At 50.8% G+C, this 20,300-nt stretch overlaps 1 protein-coding gene across 5 annotated transcripts in view; it reads left to right on the top strand.

Annotated features, from left to right (window-relative positions):
- SVIL (supervillin) overlaps positions 1-20,300 on the top strand; it is a 233,216-nt gene that overhangs the window by 211,523 nt on the left and 1,393 nt on the right. For all 5 annotated transcript variants that reach the window (XM_055147550.1, XM_055147547.1, XM_055147549.1 and 2 more), the window contains 9 exons: positions 814-1,090; positions 7,112-7,263; positions 8,519-8,624; positions 9,513-9,720; positions 11,478-11,611; positions 14,686-14,841; positions 16,631-16,774; positions 17,452-17,576; positions 20,008-20,163. In XM_055147550.1, coding sequence (XP_055003525.1) covers positions 814-1,090; positions 7,112-7,263; positions 8,519-8,624; positions 9,513-9,720; positions 11,478-11,611; positions 14,686-14,841; positions 16,631-16,774; positions 17,452-17,576; positions 20,008-20,163 — 1,458 coding nt within the window. The remainder of the gene's footprint in view (positions 1-813; positions 1,091-7,111; positions 7,264-8,518; positions 8,625-9,512; positions 9,721-11,477; positions 11,612-14,685; positions 14,842-16,630; positions 16,775-17,451; positions 17,577-20,007; positions 20,164-20,300) is intronic.

Genomic DNA, 20,300 nt, shown 5'->3' with positions numbered 1-20,300 from the left:
GTGGGGGCGGGGTGGATGAACCATAAGACCAAAAGCATTCCCGAGTTGGCTTGGGGAGAGCAAGCCCAGCTTCCTTTGGCTCTTGTTGTTGTTTGTGATTTGGGAGCCACACCCAGCAGTGCTCAGGAATCATTCCTGGCAATTTAGGGGACCATATGGGATGCCTGGCATTAAACCTGGGTTGATCATGTGCAAGGCAAGCACTTTACCTGCTGTACTGTCACTCTTGGCCCCTCCTAAGCCTAGTTCACCATGTAATTCTAGGAGACGAACAAAGGCACAGTGGGTGACAAGAAATAGCTGCTGTTGGAGCGATAATACAGCGGGTAGGGCATTTGCCTTGCATGCGGCTGATGAGGGTGTGATCCCTGGCATCCCATATGGTCCTCTGAGCACTGCCAGGAGTAATTCCTGAGTGCAGAGCCAGGAGTGACCCCTGAGCATTTCTGGGTGAGACCCAAAAAAGAAAAATAAAATAAAAGAAGAAGGAGAAGGAGAAGGAGAAGGAGAAGAAGAAGGAGAAAGCGAAGGAGGAGAAACAAACTCAGCTGGGCTGGAAAGAGAAAGAGATACAGGGATAGGGCACTTGCCTTGCATTGGACTGATCCTGGTTCAATCCAAGACACCTCATATGATCCACCCAGAACAGAGCCAGGATTAGTTTTTTAGTGCTTCTATGTGTGGCTGCCTCAAAAAAAAAAAAAAAAAAAAAAAAAAAACCCACCCCCAACGTTTTAAAATGGAATTTAAAAATAAATGTGAAAACCAGTTTCCAGAGCACAAGCCCCTGAGCATGTGTTGCATTGCCCCTAGGAGGAGTCCAGGGCCGATGTGAAGCCATACGATGTGATGCAGATGGTCCCCGTGTCCCAGACCATGGCCAGCACCGTGCTGGACGGGGTGAACGTGGGCCGGGGCTACGGCCTGGTGGAGGGGGAGGACCGCAGGCAGTTTGAGATTGCCATCGCCTCTGTGGACGTCTGGCACATCCTGGAGTTTGACTACAGCAGACTCCCCAAACAGAGCATCGGGCAGTTCCATGAGGGCGACGCGTATGTGGTCAAGTGGAAGTTCACGGTGAGCACCGCAGGTTAGTGAGCATTACGTTTCTTCAGCCCCGCAGACACCGCCCTGCGTGCTGGCTACCCCGTCGTCAGTCTAGCCACTCCTCACCCTGGACATCACCAAGCCCCAGGATGTGTCCAGTTTGGCCTGAAACTTACACAGGAAGTTCCCACCCCAACCCCCTCCCTCCAGTTCCCTGTCCACTGATGTTTTCTGGAAAGCTTGACGAGTTCTCTCCAAGTGATACTTAGTCTGTGGCTAGATGCTGCTTGAAAGTGAAGCGAAGCCTATACTGAAACCAAACGGTGCTGTAAAGTCTCAAGCAATGCACACACAAGGATTTATTCTAAATAAAGGAGACTGTTTCCTCTGCAGCCGCACCAGCTGGGCTTGTGGATGTGGTAGAATAAATATATAGTCAGGCTCTTGATGGTTTCTGCCCATGAAATACTCTTTATAGCAAAACACTTAATTATATTCTTTGTGCTAGAGGTGCTGAGGAAGAAGAGTGAGTGAATTAAAGACGGGAATCCCTTTTCCTTGCCAAGAGGGAACTATTGTCCAGGTTTCCCATGGTGTCCTTCATCCCACAGCATTTAGGAAGAGTTTATGTGTCAGTCTGATTTTAAGATTTAGCTCCCAAGATTGTTCCCTTACCTCTGTGTAACCCCTTTGGGATCCAGATGAGATTCCTTCAGGCTGACAGGGAACAGAGACTGATCAAATTCCTACAGACTTACAGTCATTTGATCTCTTTCCTCATTTCACTGTATCACTGTCATCCCATTGTTCGATGATTTACTCAAGTGGGCACCAGTAACGTCTCCATTCCTCCCAGCCCTGAGATTTTAGCAGCCTCTCCTTACTCATCTTTCCCAATGATTGGAGGCTCTTTCAGGGTCAGGGTAATGAGATCTATTGTTACTGTTTTTGGCATATCGAATATGCCACGGGTAGCTTGCCAGGCTCTGCCCGTGCAGGCAGGATAGTCTCTGTAGCTTGCCAGGCTCTCTGAGAGGTATATAGGTATATATATTATATGTATATAATATATATATGTGTGTATGCATATATGTACATATATATATTACTCTCTATGATTTGTTGCCCACTGTCTGAACTCCATCAAATATAGTCTGGTAATTATGGAAAATGGGTAGGAAGTGTCTTATAATGGAGCATGGCAGCAGTTGGGTAATAAAGGTCGGCTGCTGGAGCTGGGTCCCTTAGGGTGGGGAGGGTTCTCGCCTGCCCCCCTCTGGGGTGCCCCGATGATTAACAAGTTAAGAAACAAAAAAAATAAGTCTATTGTGGCCAAAGACATAGTAGAGCAGGTAGTGAGCTTGCCTTGCTGACCCTGATTCAGTGCCCCATATGCACCCCATGTGGTCCCCCAAGCAAGGCCAGAAGTGACCCCTGAGCATAGAATCAGAAGGAAGCCCTGAGCACCACTAGGTGTATCCTCAAAACTCAAACTAATAATAAGTGTCTTAATCAATGAACAGCACTTTCTGGGGACCTAGTCTTTGTGGAGACCGTTTGGCCTCAAAGAAGCAGAGGTTCTCACAGAATGGGCAGGTCGAGCCAGGAGAGCTGACACGAGGCAGTGCTGCCTCCACAGACAGTTGACCTGCCTGCAGAGGGGAAGCCAAACACCAAGGGACTGCACAGACTTTGGTGTCCAGAGCTGCCCTGCTGGGCTCCAACCTGGGGGTCCACCCCAGCCCTGGGGTGGGTGGGATGCCCAGCAGGGCTCCAGTCTGTGTTCTGTGCTCCATTCTCCATTCTTTCTCCATGTGGCCCTTTATCTGTTCTTTCTGGGCCGTGGGGCAGACCCTCCCCCTTGTTGGAAGAAACCAAATCTCATGAAGAAAAATCCGTAGGTCCCAGGGAGCAGTGAGGGGCCAGCACCTGAGACCTTCAGCTCTGCACCCGGAGCCCGGCTTCCTTGCCTGTCTGAGGCTGGACTGTGTCACCTGGAAGAGAGAACTTGTCACGCTCAGCTCACAGTTCAGCCTCACTGGGCATATGTGTGGTTCTCCTGGTGTCTGGCTCGCTGATGCTCTCTGGGCCTGCAACAACTCTCTGCAGCTGTAGTAGCTTAGAGACCATGTTGCGCCGGCTGGAGAGATGACAGGCCTCGACCCCCAGTAAAAGCCGCTCCCGAGTCCTGCTCCCCCTTTGCCCCTCGGACGGGGCAGGTGAGGGAAACACAGGAGAGGATTATTCATGCTGCGGTGTGCTAGCGACAGGGTGCAGTGAGCCATCTGCTGGCTTTCGCCCCTGAATTGTCACCACACAGGTAGAGCGTTTGCCTTGCACGCAGCTGACCGGGTTCGAATCCCAGCATCCCATATGGTCCCCTGAGCACTACCAGGGGTAATTCCTCAGTGCATGAGCCAGGAGTGACCCCTGTGCATCGCCGGGTGTGACAAAAAAAAAACAAAAAACCCAGAAGATCTTACTCGGAAGTCCTGCTGCTACTCTGTGTGTGTGTGTGTGTGTGTGTGTGTGTGTGTGTGCGTGCGCGCGCGCGCGCGCGCGCGTGTTTCCAGGGATCAATCCTAGGGCCACACACATGTAAGGAGAATGCTCTACCATGGAGCTGCTACTCTGGTCCTCAAAACCTTATTGTTCACTAAAGTCAAAAATAAGTAAATAGATGAAAGACTTAGTTGTGTAGAGCATTAAACATGGGTATGTTGACAAAAAGTGTAAGGAAAATGACAGAAAAGTTGGTTTCATGGCATCTTTTCAAAGAAATACAGTTCTGTTTAGGGGGAAAGGCTCAAGTCCATTTTAGGATGATAAAATATAAACAAGGTGATTCAATACACTTACACGGTATTTTTAAAAATTTTATTGGATCACCATAAAATGGTTACAGGCTTTCATGTTTGGGTTACAATCACACAGTAATCAAACACCCATCCCTCCACCAGTGCACATTCCCCACCACCAATATCCCTGGTATACCCCCTTTCGCACCCTTCTCCTGCCTCCATGACAGACAATATTCCCCATACTCTCTCTCTACTTTTGGGCATTATGGATTGCAACACAGACACTGAGAGGTCATCATGTTTGGTCCATTATCTACTTTCGGCATACATCTCCCATCCTGACTGATTCCTCCACCCATCATTTTCTTATGATCCATTCTCTATTCCATCTGCCTTCTCCCCTCAGTTCATGAAGCAGGCTTCCAGCTATGGGGCAATCTGCCTGACCCTTATATCTATTGTCCTTGGGTGTCAGCCTCATGTGATGTCATTGTATACTCCACAAATGAGTGCAGTCCTATGTCTGTCCCTCTCTTTCTGACTCATTTCACTTAGCATGATACTCTCCATGTCTATCCACTTATAAGCAAATTTCATGACTTCATCTCTCCTAACAGCTACGTAGTATTCTATTGTGTAGATGTACCAAAGTTTCTTTAACCAGTCATCTGTTTTAGGGCACTTGGGTTGTTTCTAGATTTTGGCTATTGTGAACAGTGCTGCAATGAACATATAGGTGCAGATGTCATTCCTACTGTGCTTTTTTACATCCTCGGGATATATTCCCAGAAGTGGTATTATGAGGTCATATGGAAGCTCAATTTCTAGTTTTTGAAGGACTGTCCAAATTGTTTTCCAGAAAGGCTGAACCAGTCAGCATTCCCACCAACAGTGAAAGAGCATCCTTTTTTCCACACATCCACGCCAGCACTGGTTGCTTTTGTTCTTTTGAATGTGTGCCAGTTTCTGTGATGTTACACAGTATAATTAAATGCTAGCAAATTTCAAGGTGTATATCAACTGCTGTGGCCTATTTTGAGTATCTCCGTTCCCCATAACCTACTCAACACTCATTTTCACTACTGTGGAGAATGGGATAGCTAATGAAAGACAGGCTTTGGCTTCTCTAAATTAGCAGGAATTTCAGTTGAGTGGCTTCTAAATAATTGATGGTGTTTGCAATATGTTTATTAATGGTTCACTTCACTTGCCTGCTTCACAGAATTGAGGTGGGGTGGTGGAAGAGTAGCTCAACAGGCCAGAGTCATACCCCCTTTACCCATGGACCCCAAACACCACCAAAGGTATCCTTCGATCACTGCAGGTATCCAAAAACAGAAACAGAAAAGTACACAACTTGACTAACAGTATTGTTACAGAAGTTCATTTAGTTCAAATATTTTGTTTCTTTGTCTTTGTTTGGGGGCCATACCCAGCAGTGCTCATCAGGACCTTCTCCTGGCTCCTCTGCTCAGGGGTCTCTCCTGGCAGTGCTCAGGAATGGGGTGATAGAAATCAAACCTGGGTCAACTATGTGCAAGGCAAACTCCCTACCCTCTGTGCTATCTCTCTGGCCTCTCCTCCAAATACTTTTTAAACTATGAAAATCGTTTATGAAAACTCTTACAGTAGAGTCCTTTGCTATAGAGTGCAAAATGAACCATTATGGCCTTTGACCTTTGCAGTTCTTAAAATATGTGTGCTTTCCTCTTACCTTAAACCTCAAACAAGAATGATTTGGTGAATGGGAATGGAGTTCAAAGGAAAGGAGGATAAGAGAATTTGCTGCAGTCATTAATTGTGTGGTGTGGAGATATCAGAGCATCAAAAACCTCTCTGGGTTGGCCCCCACGAAATGCCACCAGCCCTAAGCATCTGAGCATTTCCTGATCTCATTCCTACCTTGTCATTGCCCTGGGGCCCATTCACCCCTCTTGACAAAAGGCCTTCCTTCATTACGGGGTCCTCCCACCATCCCTGTGTGGACTACCACTCTATCCACCTCATATCCCATGCCACATCCATCCTGCCCAATCATACACCCCATGTACCACATGTCGCGCATCTTGCTGGTTTTCCTCATAGGACTTTTTGCTCTGAAATGATCATACAAGGAATGGAGGTGGTGTTTTCTATAGCCCCAGAATCCTGGAGTCCCTGGCACACAATAGATGCTCAAGAAATATTTGTTGTATGGCTAAACAAGGGCTATCTGCAATGAGAAACAGCCTGAAAAGAAACAATTTTGAAATCCTCTCTGAATTGACCACTTGACCAACTAGTTTTGCAGATTGATCTTTGGGAAGATCGCATTTGGGGGTGTTGCTAATACTTGTCCACTTTCTATTTATCCAGACAGTTTAAATGACCAGTCCTTCCTCCTGGCTGCTACCCTGGCAACAGATTATTTAAATCCCAGATTATTGAGTGAAAGTGATATGTCAGCAGTCCATCCCTTTCGGCCTGCCAAAACTTGGAAATTTCAAAGTAGTTTTCTTTTTACTAGAACAGTTTTCACAGACCAATCATTTTTTCCTTTGTGCTTACAGCCGGCCCAGCTGTTGTTTTCCATATCTTTTCTCCACCAGCTAATCTCTTGCCAGAGAATGGTGCAATCTGGAAAGTGCATTTGTGTCGATGGGAGCCGCTGTTTCTGCCTTGGCTGTGTCCTGGTTTCCCGTCACATGGGGTGATCAGCTCCACCCCTCGAACAGCCCACCCTCACCCCCCACCACACACACGCACGCACGCGTGCGCACACACATCTTTTCTTAGAGCATAGGAAGGGAATTTGAATCCTCTTCCTCCAGTTTGGAGGCACAGGATGAGTTCGCAGGAAGAAAAGGAGGGTGTTTTTGTTTAGTTTTGAAAGAATTCATTTTAATATAATTTAGGTAACAGTTTCAATAGTATTAATGTTTATGATTAATAAACTCCACCACCACCAAAGGGCTTACACCTTCCACCAATTTTTTTTAAGTTTTACATCTATTTTATTTTCATAAAAGTAGTTCACAGTAGTTCATTACAGGTAATATTCAAACACCAATCCCACCAAAAAGGAGGTTTTATTCTATCCCACCGATGGGGGGGCGGTGGGGAGCACTTACACCCCCTTGGGTTATATGGATGCCATATAACCCTGGGCCCCAAAGCCATTTCTAGGCTGCTTGTCCTCAGAGACATGAGAAATGAGGGCGGGCATTTGCTCTTCCCTGGACTTGTCAGTTGCTTACGGGCCCTCCGCCATTCTGTGTTCACAGTGGGAAGTCGGCAAAAGGGGGAGCACGCCATCAGGGTAGCCGGCAAAGAGAAGTGCGTCTACTTCTTCTGGCAAGGCCGGCACTCGACTGTGAGTGAGAAGGGCACCTCGGCCCTGATGACGGTGGAGCTGGATGAAGAAAGGGGCGCCCAGGTAGGTCCTCAGCGCATCGAGAGCGGCAGCTTGGTCCCCTAAGGAGGAAGTGGGCAGCAAAGAGCTTCCTCCAGAGCCTTTGGGGCGAGAGGAGCCCCATGGGTGAATGATCCCAGAATTTAGTTGCGGGATGCAATGTGGTCCATCTATTTATCAACAAGAAAAACTCTTCCCCCAACATACATGTGTTTTGTGAACCACTGGAACAAGAACCAAAAACAGAAGCAGCTTAGTTTTCTGATTCGGCATCTCTACATTCAGGCTCTGCCTCAAATATTGTTTCCCTTGGGCAGGATACACCTTTTATGCACACACACACACACACACACACACACACACACACACACACACAGTAGGATCTTAAGCAGAATGTTATATCTACAAATAGTAAAGCAAAACCAGTACAATGAAGGGGGGTTCTTTTAAATTTGCATTTGCTAATAATCAAAGAATTGAAAGGTGAAAAAGAAAAATTGCTCTTTTTGTTTCAGCTACAGTTCATAAGGAGTTGTAGGGACCTGCCTCGGTAAGACGCGACCACTAGTACATGTCTGCTTAGAAGTATGGTGGGAACAACCAGCCTGAAAAGAATTTGAGGCTCCAGAACTGTAAAATGCTCATAAATTGGAATCATTGATCCCTCTTACTCTCACATGACCTCAGGAAATGTCACAGACACATGTAAAAACCCATCTTTCTCTCATCCGCGTTCCTCACAGCAACCCACACAACGGTTTTCAAATCTATCACATCATGGTCAGCCTTTGTTCAGAATGCTGGACTGCAGTCCCAGTTTTCTGCCGGCCCTTGTTGGAATGTTGCGTGTCTGAAACAATTCAATTATGAACAATTTTGTAAATCAAAAAAAAAAAAAATGACAGTAATAAAGTGCATCAGCTAACAACCCTGAGGCCTGAAGGATACAGGCGAGGGCAGGAACTTGCCGAACTTGAGGCTAGTCCTGACCCTGACTTAAATCCCAGCACTGTGTGTGTGTATGGTCCCCCAGCAGAGCCACATGTGGCTCCTGAGCACTGCTGGCTGTGGCCCAAACATTGATAGAGAATTATTTTTAATCTGAGTTTTATTTGGGAAAATTGATGCCCAGCTAACTGTGAGAGGGAGCTGAGGGCTGGAGTTCTCCTTTTATCCCCTCTAGGGGCCTGGGGCCTCTGTTGGTGGGGCCGGGTCTCTGCCTGAAGCACGCCTAACGTTCACAGATGTGCCTCTCACTCGTCCCTATTTCTGTGGGCAGGTCCAGGTTCTCCAGGGCAAGGAGCCCCCCTGTTTCCTGCAGTGTTTCCAGGGGGGCATGGTGGTGCACTCCGGGAGACGGGAAGAAGAGGAAGAAAATGCACAGAGTAAGTCCTTCTCCTGCAGGAATGAGCTGTTTCTCTTCTCCAGGAAGGAATTTTTATAGCCCGGGGCTCTCAGGCTGTCTCTGTTCTCAGAGCTGTGGCTTCACCCCTGAAAGCCTCCTAAAATGCTGGGCCTCATAAATCAGCTTTATGGGGCGCTCAGAAGCCCCACCTCCTCTGGACTCGCCTTGGGAACCCAGCTCTGCCTGCGGGGTGCTGAGAGCCACTGTTCCTCCAAGGCCTGCTCTTGTGAATCTTTCTCAGAAGCGGGAAGGAGAGGGAGAGAAGACAATTGGTGGCTCATTTTTAAGAGATAGCATTATAATTGATAGCATTTTATGATTTTAAAAAAATAGATAAAATCATGTAACCACAAAATCATCATAAGAATTATAAGATTTTTGTTGGCCATCCTTTTAAAAAAATCTATGGGGCTGGCAATTGCACAGCAGGTGGGGTGCTTGCCTTGCACGCGGCCGACCCAGGCTGACCCAGGTTCGATTCCCAGCATCCCATATGGTCCCCTGAGCACCGCCAGGGGTAATTCCTGAGTGCGGAGACAGGAGTAACTGGTGTGCATCGTTGGGTATGACCCAAAAAGCAAAAGCAAAATAAAAAATCTATTTGAACCATACCTGCAGGAGGACTGTCCCAAATGTGGATGTTGTGAGCAAGTTTATTCAGAGCAGTGGACTGTGGGCAATCTGCTTCTGCCCCCAGAAGGAGCTGCTTTCTGGGCAGACCACCACTGCCAGTCTGCCCACTGCCTGCCCGTAAGAGAGCCACTGACGCCCCCTAACTCAGAAGATGGTGCTGGCGGTGGGGTAGTAGCCAGCTCCATAGTCCCGCCGGGCACCCCTCCTAACTCCGTGCCGCTGGCGCCCCCTGCAGGCGAGTGGAGGCTGTACTGCGTGCGGGGAGAAGTGCCCATGGAAGGAAACTTGCTGGAAGTGGCCTGTCACTGCAGCAGCCTGAGGTCCAGGACGTCCATGGTGGTCCTCAACATTAACAAGGCGCTCATTTACCTGTGGCACGGATGCAAAGCCCAGGCCCACACGAAGGAGGTTGGAAGGACCGCGGCTAATAGAATCAAAGAACAGTGAGTGTTGGGGGGGTCAGCGTGTACAAGAAGGGGCGTCCTCCCAGGCAGGTGGGAAGGGGCCCCCAAGAGCCCCAGCGGACGTCCCAGAGCTCTTAAGCCACAGGGACAGTCCGGGACAGTTCGCTCTGAGGACTCCACCCTCCAACCCTCCCCAACCCCATCCCATCTCATACCCCGAGTTGCTCAGGGTTCTGAGGGGCCCGTCTGAAGCACGGAAGCGGGGGAAGCACCCCAAATCCATCGTAGCTTCTTCCCTAGGTGCAACCCAGCAGCCAAGTAGCAAGTCTGGAGCCCTTTGTATTCAAAGCGGGTGTATATCCAGTGCCTTGGGGGACCTGCCTGGCCGGCCTGCGTGAGGCCCTGGGTCCAAGGCCCAGCTTGTGCCGCAACAGTTTCAGTTTGTGAGCGTGGGGCATGGTGTCCAAAGGCCTGGAGCTGAAGGAGAGTTGGGCGCCCCTGAACTGCATGAGCGCCCGTGGTACCCTCAGCACTCAGGCGTTTCCACCGCCCCTGCATGAGTGGTTGGGAGTCCCCAGGCTGCAGCCACGCTGGCCACTGACAAAGGGAAAGTGACCAGAGAGGGGCACTCAGGAAGGAGCCGGGGGAGCCAGAGAAACACGGTGGAGAGAGGAGACACCGAGAGCAGGTGGGGGTGCGCTGGGGCAGCTGGGTCTCCTGACCCACGCAGTGGCAGTGGTGGCACGCTGCCCAGCAGCGCATGCGGAATGGACATGGCCCCCAGGAGCCCCTTTCATTCCTTGGGGGTGGGGGGCCTGGAGCATCCTGCTGACATCCAAGCAGAGAGCAGTTGTCGCCAGGAGCCACCAAAGTCGAGTGGGGTGACACCCATTCTTGGGGTGCCTGGATGGTGCATTGTGTCCATGCAGCCCTTGCACCACTCTGAGACCCAGGTCCTGGACCCAGCACTCAGACTCAGCACCCAGACCCGCACCCAGCACCCATACCCAGCACCCCAACCCAGCACCCTGACCCAGCACCCAGGCCCAGCACCCAGGCTCAGCACCCAGACCCATACCCCACCCTAGCACCCTGACTCAGCACCCAGACCCAGTATCCAGCACCCTGACCCAGCATCACGACTTAGCACCCTGACTCAGCACCCAGATCCAGCACCCAGACCCAGCACCCCAACTCAGCACCCTGACCCAGCATCCCGACTTAGCACCCTGACTCAGCACCCAGACCCAGCACCCCAACTCAGCATCCCGACTCAGCACCCAGACGTAGAATCCTGACTCAGCACCCTGACCCAGCACCCGGACCCAGCACCCCGACCCAGCAGCTGGGAGAGGAGGAGAGCAGAGCAGCCAAGAGTGTGTCCGGGAGGTGCCAAAGGCATTCGCGGCCCAGAGTGATTTTTCTCTTGCCCCACTGAGCCGTGAGGACCTCACGACCCCCCACCCCCATCAGTCACAGTCACCTAGGTGGGTGCACAGACCAGACCTGACCGTTGGAGTGACCAGCGTCAGTCTCTGTGCCCAGGAGAGAAGGACGCGGCATGGCAGGCATGCACCCCCACCCGGGGAAGGCCCGGTGACTGCCAGGTGACTGTCCGCCCTGCCCTTCAGGGCCACACCAGCCCTCTCCGAGCTCCCGCGTGTTTCTGTGACCGTGTGGGTTCGGCCAGAAGAGGAGAAGAGAGACAGGGAGCTGACCGGCCGTGCGGCCTGGAGCGGGTCTGCTGCTGCCCGGGCTCCCCGGGCTCATGAGACAGCCGGGCTTCTCCCGCACAGGTGTCCTCTGGAGGCTGGCCTGCACAGCAGCAGCAAAGTGACCATTCACGAGTGCGACGAAGGAGCCGAGCCCCTGGGATTCTGGGACGCCTTGGGAAGGAGAGACAGGAAAGCCTACGACTGCATGCTTCAAGGTAATCCCCCCACCCCCAGCCTTTGGATGTCCTCAGAGCACTGACAGGGAGCACTGCACAGTGACCTCAACCTCAGCGGGGTCTCCACACACCTCCCAGCTGGTCAGGAGGTGCCTGCAGTGCTAAAGAAAAAAGCGGATGTTTCCTCACAGAGTCACCAGGGGAAGGGGTTGGTTATGTAAAAAGGAGAAAGATTTGCTGCCAGCAGGAAAAGTCACACAGGGCCCCTGGGAATGCAGGGCTGTGGGTGGGGGTATGCTTATGGGGAGCAGAAGGAGAGGGGAGGCACAGACTACCCGATGTGTGGTGACAGTGTGGACCACGGTGACAATGTAGACCACAGGAGCTGGGCTTTTATAGCTCAGCCCCCCTTCGGGGCACCAAGAGGATAGTGATACATAGTCACTTAAATACAGATTAGTAGAAGAAACTCACCCTTTTGAAGCTTCCAGGATGATTCCGGCACCATCCAAGCACCCACGTTCATTTCATGCTCACAACTTGACATGTGACTTCTTGTGAGGAAACCGAGGCACAGAGAAGCAGAGGCCCGCAGCTGGGCAGACGGCCCTGCACTGTGCCACTCCATTGCATGCTCTCTCCACTTTTCAAAATGTTGGTGCAGCTTTTTAAAAATAAGGCCTATTGCCCTGAGCACAGCTGGGTTTCGCCCAAAGCCTAATCCAAAAATAATGATGCCTCTCAGTGCTGGAATTATGTTGGGCAGTTCAGATCATCTTCCCACATAGGCGAGGGGTATGGTTCCCCAAGGTCTCTCAAAGGTTATCATCCCTGGACATGCATGAGCCACACTGCACTGCTCAGCTCAGGGTGCTCCCGTTAGCCTGTAAGGGAGCAACACCATCTAGTCGAAAACCTAGTTGATGATAAGGTGCTGACTTACTCGGACAGAGATGCTGCTTTGTGGGATATATTCAAAAGCACAGAACAGTATGGCAGTGGCCAGAACCTCTGGTCCTGTGGCACACTTTGATCAGGGGGTGGCTGGGGGTCTTGATTGAGAGTCCTGGGCCACCTGTGGGCTGCTCTGATCAGCGCCCCAACCCAAGGACCCTTCCCACTGAACGCTTCTCACTCTCACACCCCCACACAGTCGGAGTACCAGAGGGGCACTTCCAGGAACGGACCAGATGGTGTGGAGAAACTAAGTCACTACTGACCATGTCTATCCAAGATAACCACATGAACAGCTCTTTCACTTATACACTTAGAGAAACTTCCTTTTTTTTTTCTTTTTGGGTCACACCCAGTGATGCACAGGGGTCACTCCTGGCTCTGCACTCAGGAATTACCCCTGGCAGTGCTCAGGGGACCATATGGGATGCTGGGAATTGAACCCAGGTCAGCCACATGCAAGGCAAATGCCCTACCCGCTGTGCTATCACTCCAGACCCTAGAAACTTCCTTTTGAAAACTAAGATCTGGAGAGCATGATGCATCCTGTTTTCTAACCTCTTCCTTCCCTTTATTAGGAATAATTTCCCAAGGAGTTCATGTTTAGGCTTTTAATGATGATGGGGTGTTTCCTGAGGGTTCTTTATTGTAGACAGTTCTCTGCTTCAACCTAGTGAGAGCATTTGAGTTGTTTCTGGTTTGTTGCTATAACATAACAGAGTTGTAGTCACTGGGGAGGCGGGGGCTTTCAAACTGACTGCCAGTTGGACACAAGGGCCTGAGGTCATGGTGCTGCTCAGGCCCTTTGGTGCTGGGATCAGCTGGACCAGCCCCTGCTGGTCCTCCAGAGAACCCTGGCAATGCTCAGGAGATCATGCGGTGCTGGGGATCACACCTGTGTTGGTCATAAGCACCTATTTAAGCCCTGTGCTATCTCTGCAGCCCCTAAGTAATTCTTTTAGAAAATTCTGCCTGCATTACTAGTTACTTCCTACATAAAGAAATGATGCTGCATTAGTTTGGGCCCAAGTCTTACAGAAGCTATACAAGTGCAGGACGGGTGCTGGGGCTGGGTGGCTCAGTGGTAGAGCACTTGCCTTGCATGTAGGAAGTCCTAAATGTAATCCCTGGTACCACACACACACAAAAATAAGATAAAGTGTGTGTGTGTGTGTGTGTGTGTGAGTGAGTGTGTGTGTGAGTGAGTGTGTGTGTATCAGCAGTTTTGTGCCACATTTTACCAGCAATGTACAAAAGTGCCATTCCCCAGCACAGTCATAAACTCAGTCTTTTCTCAAAGCTGACAGAGGGAAAACTACTCTCTAAGTAGTTTTAATGTCATTTAAAATAAAGATATGGGAGCCAGAGAGATAACACAAGGATAAGGCAAACTTGCCTTTTCTGCTGCTAACTCCAGTTTGGTCCCCTGGCACCCCATGTGGTCCCCAGAGCATGCCAGGAGTGGTCCCTGAGCTCAGAGCCAGGAATAAGCCAGGAATAAGCCCCCAAAACTACTGTGTATGGCTCCAAAATAAAACCAATGTCTGGTTAAATGCTTTCCATATGTATTCTACTGGTATATTTCTACTTTGGCGAATGGTTTATTTGCCTTCTGCCCATTTTTATTGACATTTATCTTCTTTTATATCCCCTTATAGAACAAGGATTTTCACAAGTTTCCATATTTCCCGTGACACTTGCAGTTTTTGGTTTGTATTGTTTGTTTGGTTTTTGTTTGGGGGCCACACCTGGCAATGCTCAGTGATTACTCCTGACTCTGCACTTAGGAAACACTCCTGGAGGTGCTTGGGAGACCATATGGAATGCCGGGGATCGAACCCGGTCGGCCACATGCGAGGCATGCAACTGCCCTACCCACTGTACTATCCCTCTGACCCCATCATTTGCATTTTCATCTTGTCTGTTTTATCAGGGTTTTGTTTATAATGTAGCTTTCCCCTTGGATGTTGCCATCACATAAGTCTCCTTACTGCTACTGTTGCAATTTTAAAGATTTTCCCCATCTCCAAGCTCACTGAAGCTCTCCCCACCTTTGTACTGATTCGCTGATTATTGTATATTTTAGATGAATTCTCCAGTCTGTCTGGAATTTATGGCCGTGTATTTTATCTCTTGTTTTTCTCTCTTTCTTTTCAAAGATCCTGGAAATTTCAACTTCACGCCCCGCCTGTTCATCCTCAGCAGTTCCTCTGGAGATTTCTCAGCCACAGAGTTCATGTACCCGGCCCGAGAGCCCACTGTGGTCAATTCTATGCCTTTCCTGCAGGAAGATCTATATAGCGCCCCACAGCCAGGTACAGGCCGAGGGGGTGGGGCGGAGGGGGGTGATCCTGCCGGCAGCAGCAGAAGATGCAGACACTTCCCCAAAAGCCTTCTCAGGTCACTGTCACCTTTGACAGGCAGCTTTCATTCAGCCAAGGACATTACATGAACACTTGCTTACGTTGTCACACCTCCTCTTCCACCTGCACCCAAAGAAAGGTGCTACCACATCTAGTAGTATAAGAAAATGCCACTTGGTTACTTTATTAGCCCAAATGTCACTTAGGCATAGGCTGAGCAAAACAACAGTGTTCAACTTGCTCTCCCTTGTTTTCCCAGCTCTTCCTCCCTGCTGGCCCTGGCTGGCCGCCTCTGCTCCAGCCATCACACTTTTGTTCAGGACAGAAAAAAGGAGGGACTGGGACAAAGAACCGAGATGGCCATGGCTCTTCTCTTATCATATAATGTAAAAGCTTTCCCAAGGCCCCAGAGGACATCTGCTTTACCTGCCCTTGGTCAGAGTTCTGTCCTAGACCCACTTGGGAAAGCAAGTGTCCAAGCAGATGCTGGGGGCCTCTGCTGATTGGCCACAGAATAAGTTCAGGGGGCTGGGGGGTCTCTAATGATTGGCCATAGAACAAGGTCAGGGAGCAGGAGGTCTCTGTTGATAGGCTATAGAACTAGATCAAGGCTGCTTCTGTCCAGGACCACCTCAAGACAGAACACCTGGGCCTTGTTTTGGTTGGAAGAGTCACTGCAAGATGGGGCTGTGTGGACAACTCCCTGCCTTCTGTAGTTGGAGGAATTTCCCCTTTATTCAGGGGTCCCCCAAGTCAGGGTGCAAGGGCCTGGAGCTGCTAGTGGGGGCCCTGCCCCAAGGTACCACCCAGAAAGCTTAGCTGGAGCAACTGTGGTATCAGTCTGTGGGAGCTACTAAGCAGAGGGACTGTCGCCTTGCATGCAGCCAAGCAGGTCTGAACCCGGGCACCCCGAGCCAGGAGTGATCCCTGAGTCAGCGCAGGAGGAAGTCCTGAGCACTGCTGAGTGCAGCCCTCTCCTCCACGGCCATCCCCCCACAGCTCGGGATGGAGCACTCTGTCCTCTGGCCTTCCACACTCAGACCCGGGCAGGTGCAGGGACAGAGAGAAGTATGCTGAGTCGGTGGTGAATGCCAGCAGCATGTGGACTGAGGCAGGCTGGCAGCTAGTGGCCAAGACAAGTGAGGAGAAGAGGCTCCACTGTTGGTTTTCAGAGGGACTTGCTCTGGAAAGGAACCGTGGGCTCCTAGACTGGCAGAAATGTCATGGGTGGGGCGTGAGAGCCCATGATGGGCAAGCCACAGGCTTCAGCAGCCTTGGAAGCCACATATGTTCATGCCAATGCCCACAGCTACCAGTTCTCGGAGGACCAGGATAGGGGAAGCAGAAGAGGGGGGAGGAGGCGGAGGAGGAGGAGTGGGTAGGTGTAAGAGGAGGAAGAGGAGGAGGTAAGAGAGGAGGAGGAGAAGGAGAAAGAAGAGGAGGAGGAGGAGGGAGAGGAGAAGGAGAGAAAGAGAGGAGGAGGAAGAGGAAGAGGAGGAGAAGGATGGAGAGGAGGGGAGGAGGAGGAGGAGGAGAGGAAAGGAAGAGGAGGAGGAGGAGAGATACTCAGGCATGAACATCACCACATCACCACCCCCTGCCAAACAGCCCTCCCTACTCTCAGGAGCCCAGGTGACACAGAGACACCCCCCTCCACCCTCTCAGGGCCTGTCCCCCAGAGATAGGCTGCTGGCACCCAGCACCCACAGAGGCTCCTAACCACTGCTGCTACCCCCCACAGCGCTCTTCCTGGTGGACAATCACCACGAGGTGTACCTCTGGCAAGGCTGGTGGCCCATCGAGAACAAGATCACGGGCTCTGCCCGCATCCGCTGGGCGTCGGACAGGAAGAGCGCCATGGAGACGGTGCTGCAGTACTGCCGAGGTGAGGCCAGCCGCTTCCTGCCCACCGCCTGCTGCTTCCTGGGAGGGGGCGGGCCGCTGGGGGAACCACTGTACTTTCCCTTCAACTCTTGGAGGTCCGTCCTTCCTGAGGTGAGTGGACCAGGGTTTTTCAGAATTAATTATTCTCTTACATGTGAAGATACTAAGGATACTAAGTTCTTTCCCTCAAGGTACAAGGCACAAGTCGGTTTGTGGAATACGCTGGGTGGTTCGAATCCTTTCTTGAAATTAGAATTAGTCCTATTGTGAGACCCACAGCCCTCCCTACACACACACACACACACACACACACACACACACACACACACACACGAGTTCACATACAGTGTCACAAGGTCAAGAAAGCAGGAAGTCTCCCAAAATGGGCTGGAATTCGTAATAACCAAGTCACAGTTTCTGCTACCTTGTCTGCCTAGAATTTATAATATAATAATTGTATTATATTATAAATGTATAATATAATAATTGTACATAAATGTATAATATAATAATTTTATATAATATGAAGTTGCCAATAATTCCTCACTGAACATCCAGGATGTGTTCAATTAGTCTCCCCGAGTATGTGCAAATTGCTTTCCTTCTTGCAAAGCGCTTTTATAAAGAACATATGAAAGCGCACAGATCTACGGACCTTTGCCTTTTGTATCATGGCAGGGAAAGGTACCAAGAAGCCACCCCCCAAGGCTTACCTGATCCATGCTGGCCTGGAACCCCTGACCTTCACCAACATGTTTCCCAGCTGGGAGTACCGAGAGGACATCGCGGAAATCACAGAAATGGTGAGCATGTCCCCCACCCCCTGCCCCAACACACACACACACACACACACACACACACACACATACACACACACACACACCTCAGGGATGGGGTCAGCCTAGGGGATTTTCACACAGAGAACCTTGTTGTGTTTTTTGCTTTCACCCGCCTGAGTCTCCGTGGAGTTAGATCGGGAAAGGAAACCCTGAAAAGCCACTGGAACATTTTGGGTGTATTTCCGCATAGGGTGTTCATGTTTTCAGAAAGTCCAAGATGAATCTCATTATTTTAGGGCAGATAAGAAAGAAAAAAAAGCTGCCGTTGCTTCCTTCTGTTAGCTGAAAATCGCTTGATTTTCAGAGTCTGTATAAGACACGAACAGAATCCTCAGCTGTCAGACATTGACCAGAGGAGCTCCGGAAGGGTCCAGTAATGAACTGACAGGTTCAAAGTCCTCAATCGGTGAAGGTGCCTCGTCTCTCCTGGCATGTCGCCATGGGGGTCCTGTCTCAGGAGAACAGTCTTTTATGAGACCTCCTTGAATCTACATATACACCGTTTATCACAGCTTCTCATTCCCGAGACACAACCACCAGCCTAGCCTCATTTCCAATGACACAGACGAAAAGGAAACAACTTACAATAATATGGAGTAATTTGGTCTGGTTTGGTGTTTTTGGTTTTTTCCCTTTTGACTTTTTGGGTCATACTTGGCAAAGCTCAGGCATTACTCCTGGCTCTGCACTCAGGAATTACTCCTGGCGGTGCTCTGGGGGACCCTGTGAGATGTCAGAAATCAAACCCAGGTCAGCCGTGTGCAAGGCAAACTCCAAACCCGCTGTACTATTGCTCTAGCCCCAATGGAGATTTTCTTGGTTTTTCTGGTTCTTTTTTATTTGTTTCGTTTGGGGGGCCATATCCGGTGATACTTGGGACTATATGAGATGCCAGGGATCATACCCAGGTCAGCAACGTGCAAGGGCAACGCCCTCCCCGCTTTACTATCTCAAAGGGATGTCCGAGTTAACCTGCCAGCAATAGCCAGTTTGAGGGCCCTTGGGGGCTTGATGGGACACGGGTTTGCTCCCTTTTCACTTTCTTTCTGGGCACGAAAGTGGCTTCTTGAGGGGGAGAGGACGTGAGGAATGAATAAGTGGAGAGAACAAAGTAACCGAAAGATGGTCAGGGCTGCCTAGTTGCACCCCGGCATGCTCACTGCACCTCCTTTTAGTCAATGAACATGATCTGCCCAGGACGGGGAAAGGGAAGCCTGGTAGCCAACACAGACTCAGAACGGTGACAAGACAGCAACTGTAGCCCGTGTGAGTTCCTAGATGGCGTCACCATTGTCCACCACTGTCCACGTTCTCTGTTGTTTGTGCTGGCCGTAGAGCGGCCCAGGGCAGCTCCATGTCATGATGAGCCTCCACCAAGGGCGCACTCGGCACCTGACACCTTGCTTCGTCTTTCGTTTTCATGCCTGTCTGTTTAGACTCCTCTTTTCGAGGGGGAGGGAGGGGCCGGGGGCATACCCAGCGATGCTCAGGGGCTGTTATTCCTGGCTTGTGCTCCTGCGTGGTTCCAGGGATCAAGCCCGAGTCAGCCACATGCAAGGCAAGCCCCTCACTTCCCACAGTATCTCTCCAGCCCCTACATTCCACTCTTACCCTTATTCTTCCAGTGTAGTAGTCGAGGCCTGGACCTCAGGTCACTGTCACTGAGCCTGCCTCACTGTCAGCCCTGTATTGCCCAGTCAAGCAAGTGGCAGACAGCCAACCGGGAGCCCAGGTAGAACAAGGAAGATCACTTGCCCGGAACAACCTCTTCTAAAGAAACGCACACGGGAAGTTGAAGTTGCATAAAGCTCAGTTCAGCCCCAGGGTATTCTCGATGCTCTTTCCTACCTTCCTTTCCTCCTGAGTAAACCTTGGGACTCGGGTATGGAGAAGGGTGGTGTACAGAGGCCCACAGCTGTATCCCTGGCACCACATGGTCCTCTGAGCTCTGCTGGGGGGGACCCCATTGGTCTCCCAGAACAGCACAATGTGGCACTTAGACCTTGAACCATCCAGCCCATACGCCCAGGCCAAATATCACTGGGAATGCCCCCCACTTCCCGCATCCCCACTCCCGCTACAAAGAGAGAGAACTGGGTCAGGAAAAGAAGGTGGTTCCCCTTAACGTTCATTATTTCAAAGCATTTGTCCATGAGGTCCATGACTTGCAAGATTCTCATGTTTAGACCGCGGTCATCTTCACTGCAGGGTTCACGCGGCGGGTATTCCCTAAATACCCGGAAGCCGACTCCCGGGCAGCCGCTATGGGGAGCCGAGCCCTCTGTCAGGGACACCGGGCAGCGCTTTGCATTTCCCAGCCAGGCTCTCTCCAGTGCTCCCAGCTGGGGTGTGGCTTGTGCGGGAATGTCCTCGCACAGCATCCCTTCTCTTCCAGGATACAGAAGTTTCCAACCAGATCACCCTGGTGGAGGACGTCCTAGCCAAGCTCTGTAAAACCATTTACCCACTGGCTGACCTGCTGGCCCGGCCCCTGCCCGAGGGCGTGGACCCACTCAAGCTGGAGATCTATCTCACGGACGAGGACTTCGAGGTGAGTGTGTGAGGCCAACAGGCTGGCTGGCTCCAGGCTCCTCAGACTTAGCCCCTGAACCCACCAGGGCCATCCCAGCAGTAACTGGTGCTTAGTGGGGGACAAGCGGTGCTGAGCATAGAACCAGGATCAGGTCC

This window comes from Sorex araneus, chromosome 9, assembly GCF_027595985.1.
Source record: "Sorex araneus isolate mSorAra2 chromosome 9, mSorAra2.pri, whole genome shotgun sequence".
Taxonomy (NCBI): Eukaryota; Metazoa; Chordata; class Mammalia; order Eulipotyphla; family Soricidae; genus Sorex; species Sorex araneus.
The sequence above is the reverse complement of the archived record's forward strand: the minus strand, read 5'-3'. Positions and strand labels throughout refer to the sequence as shown.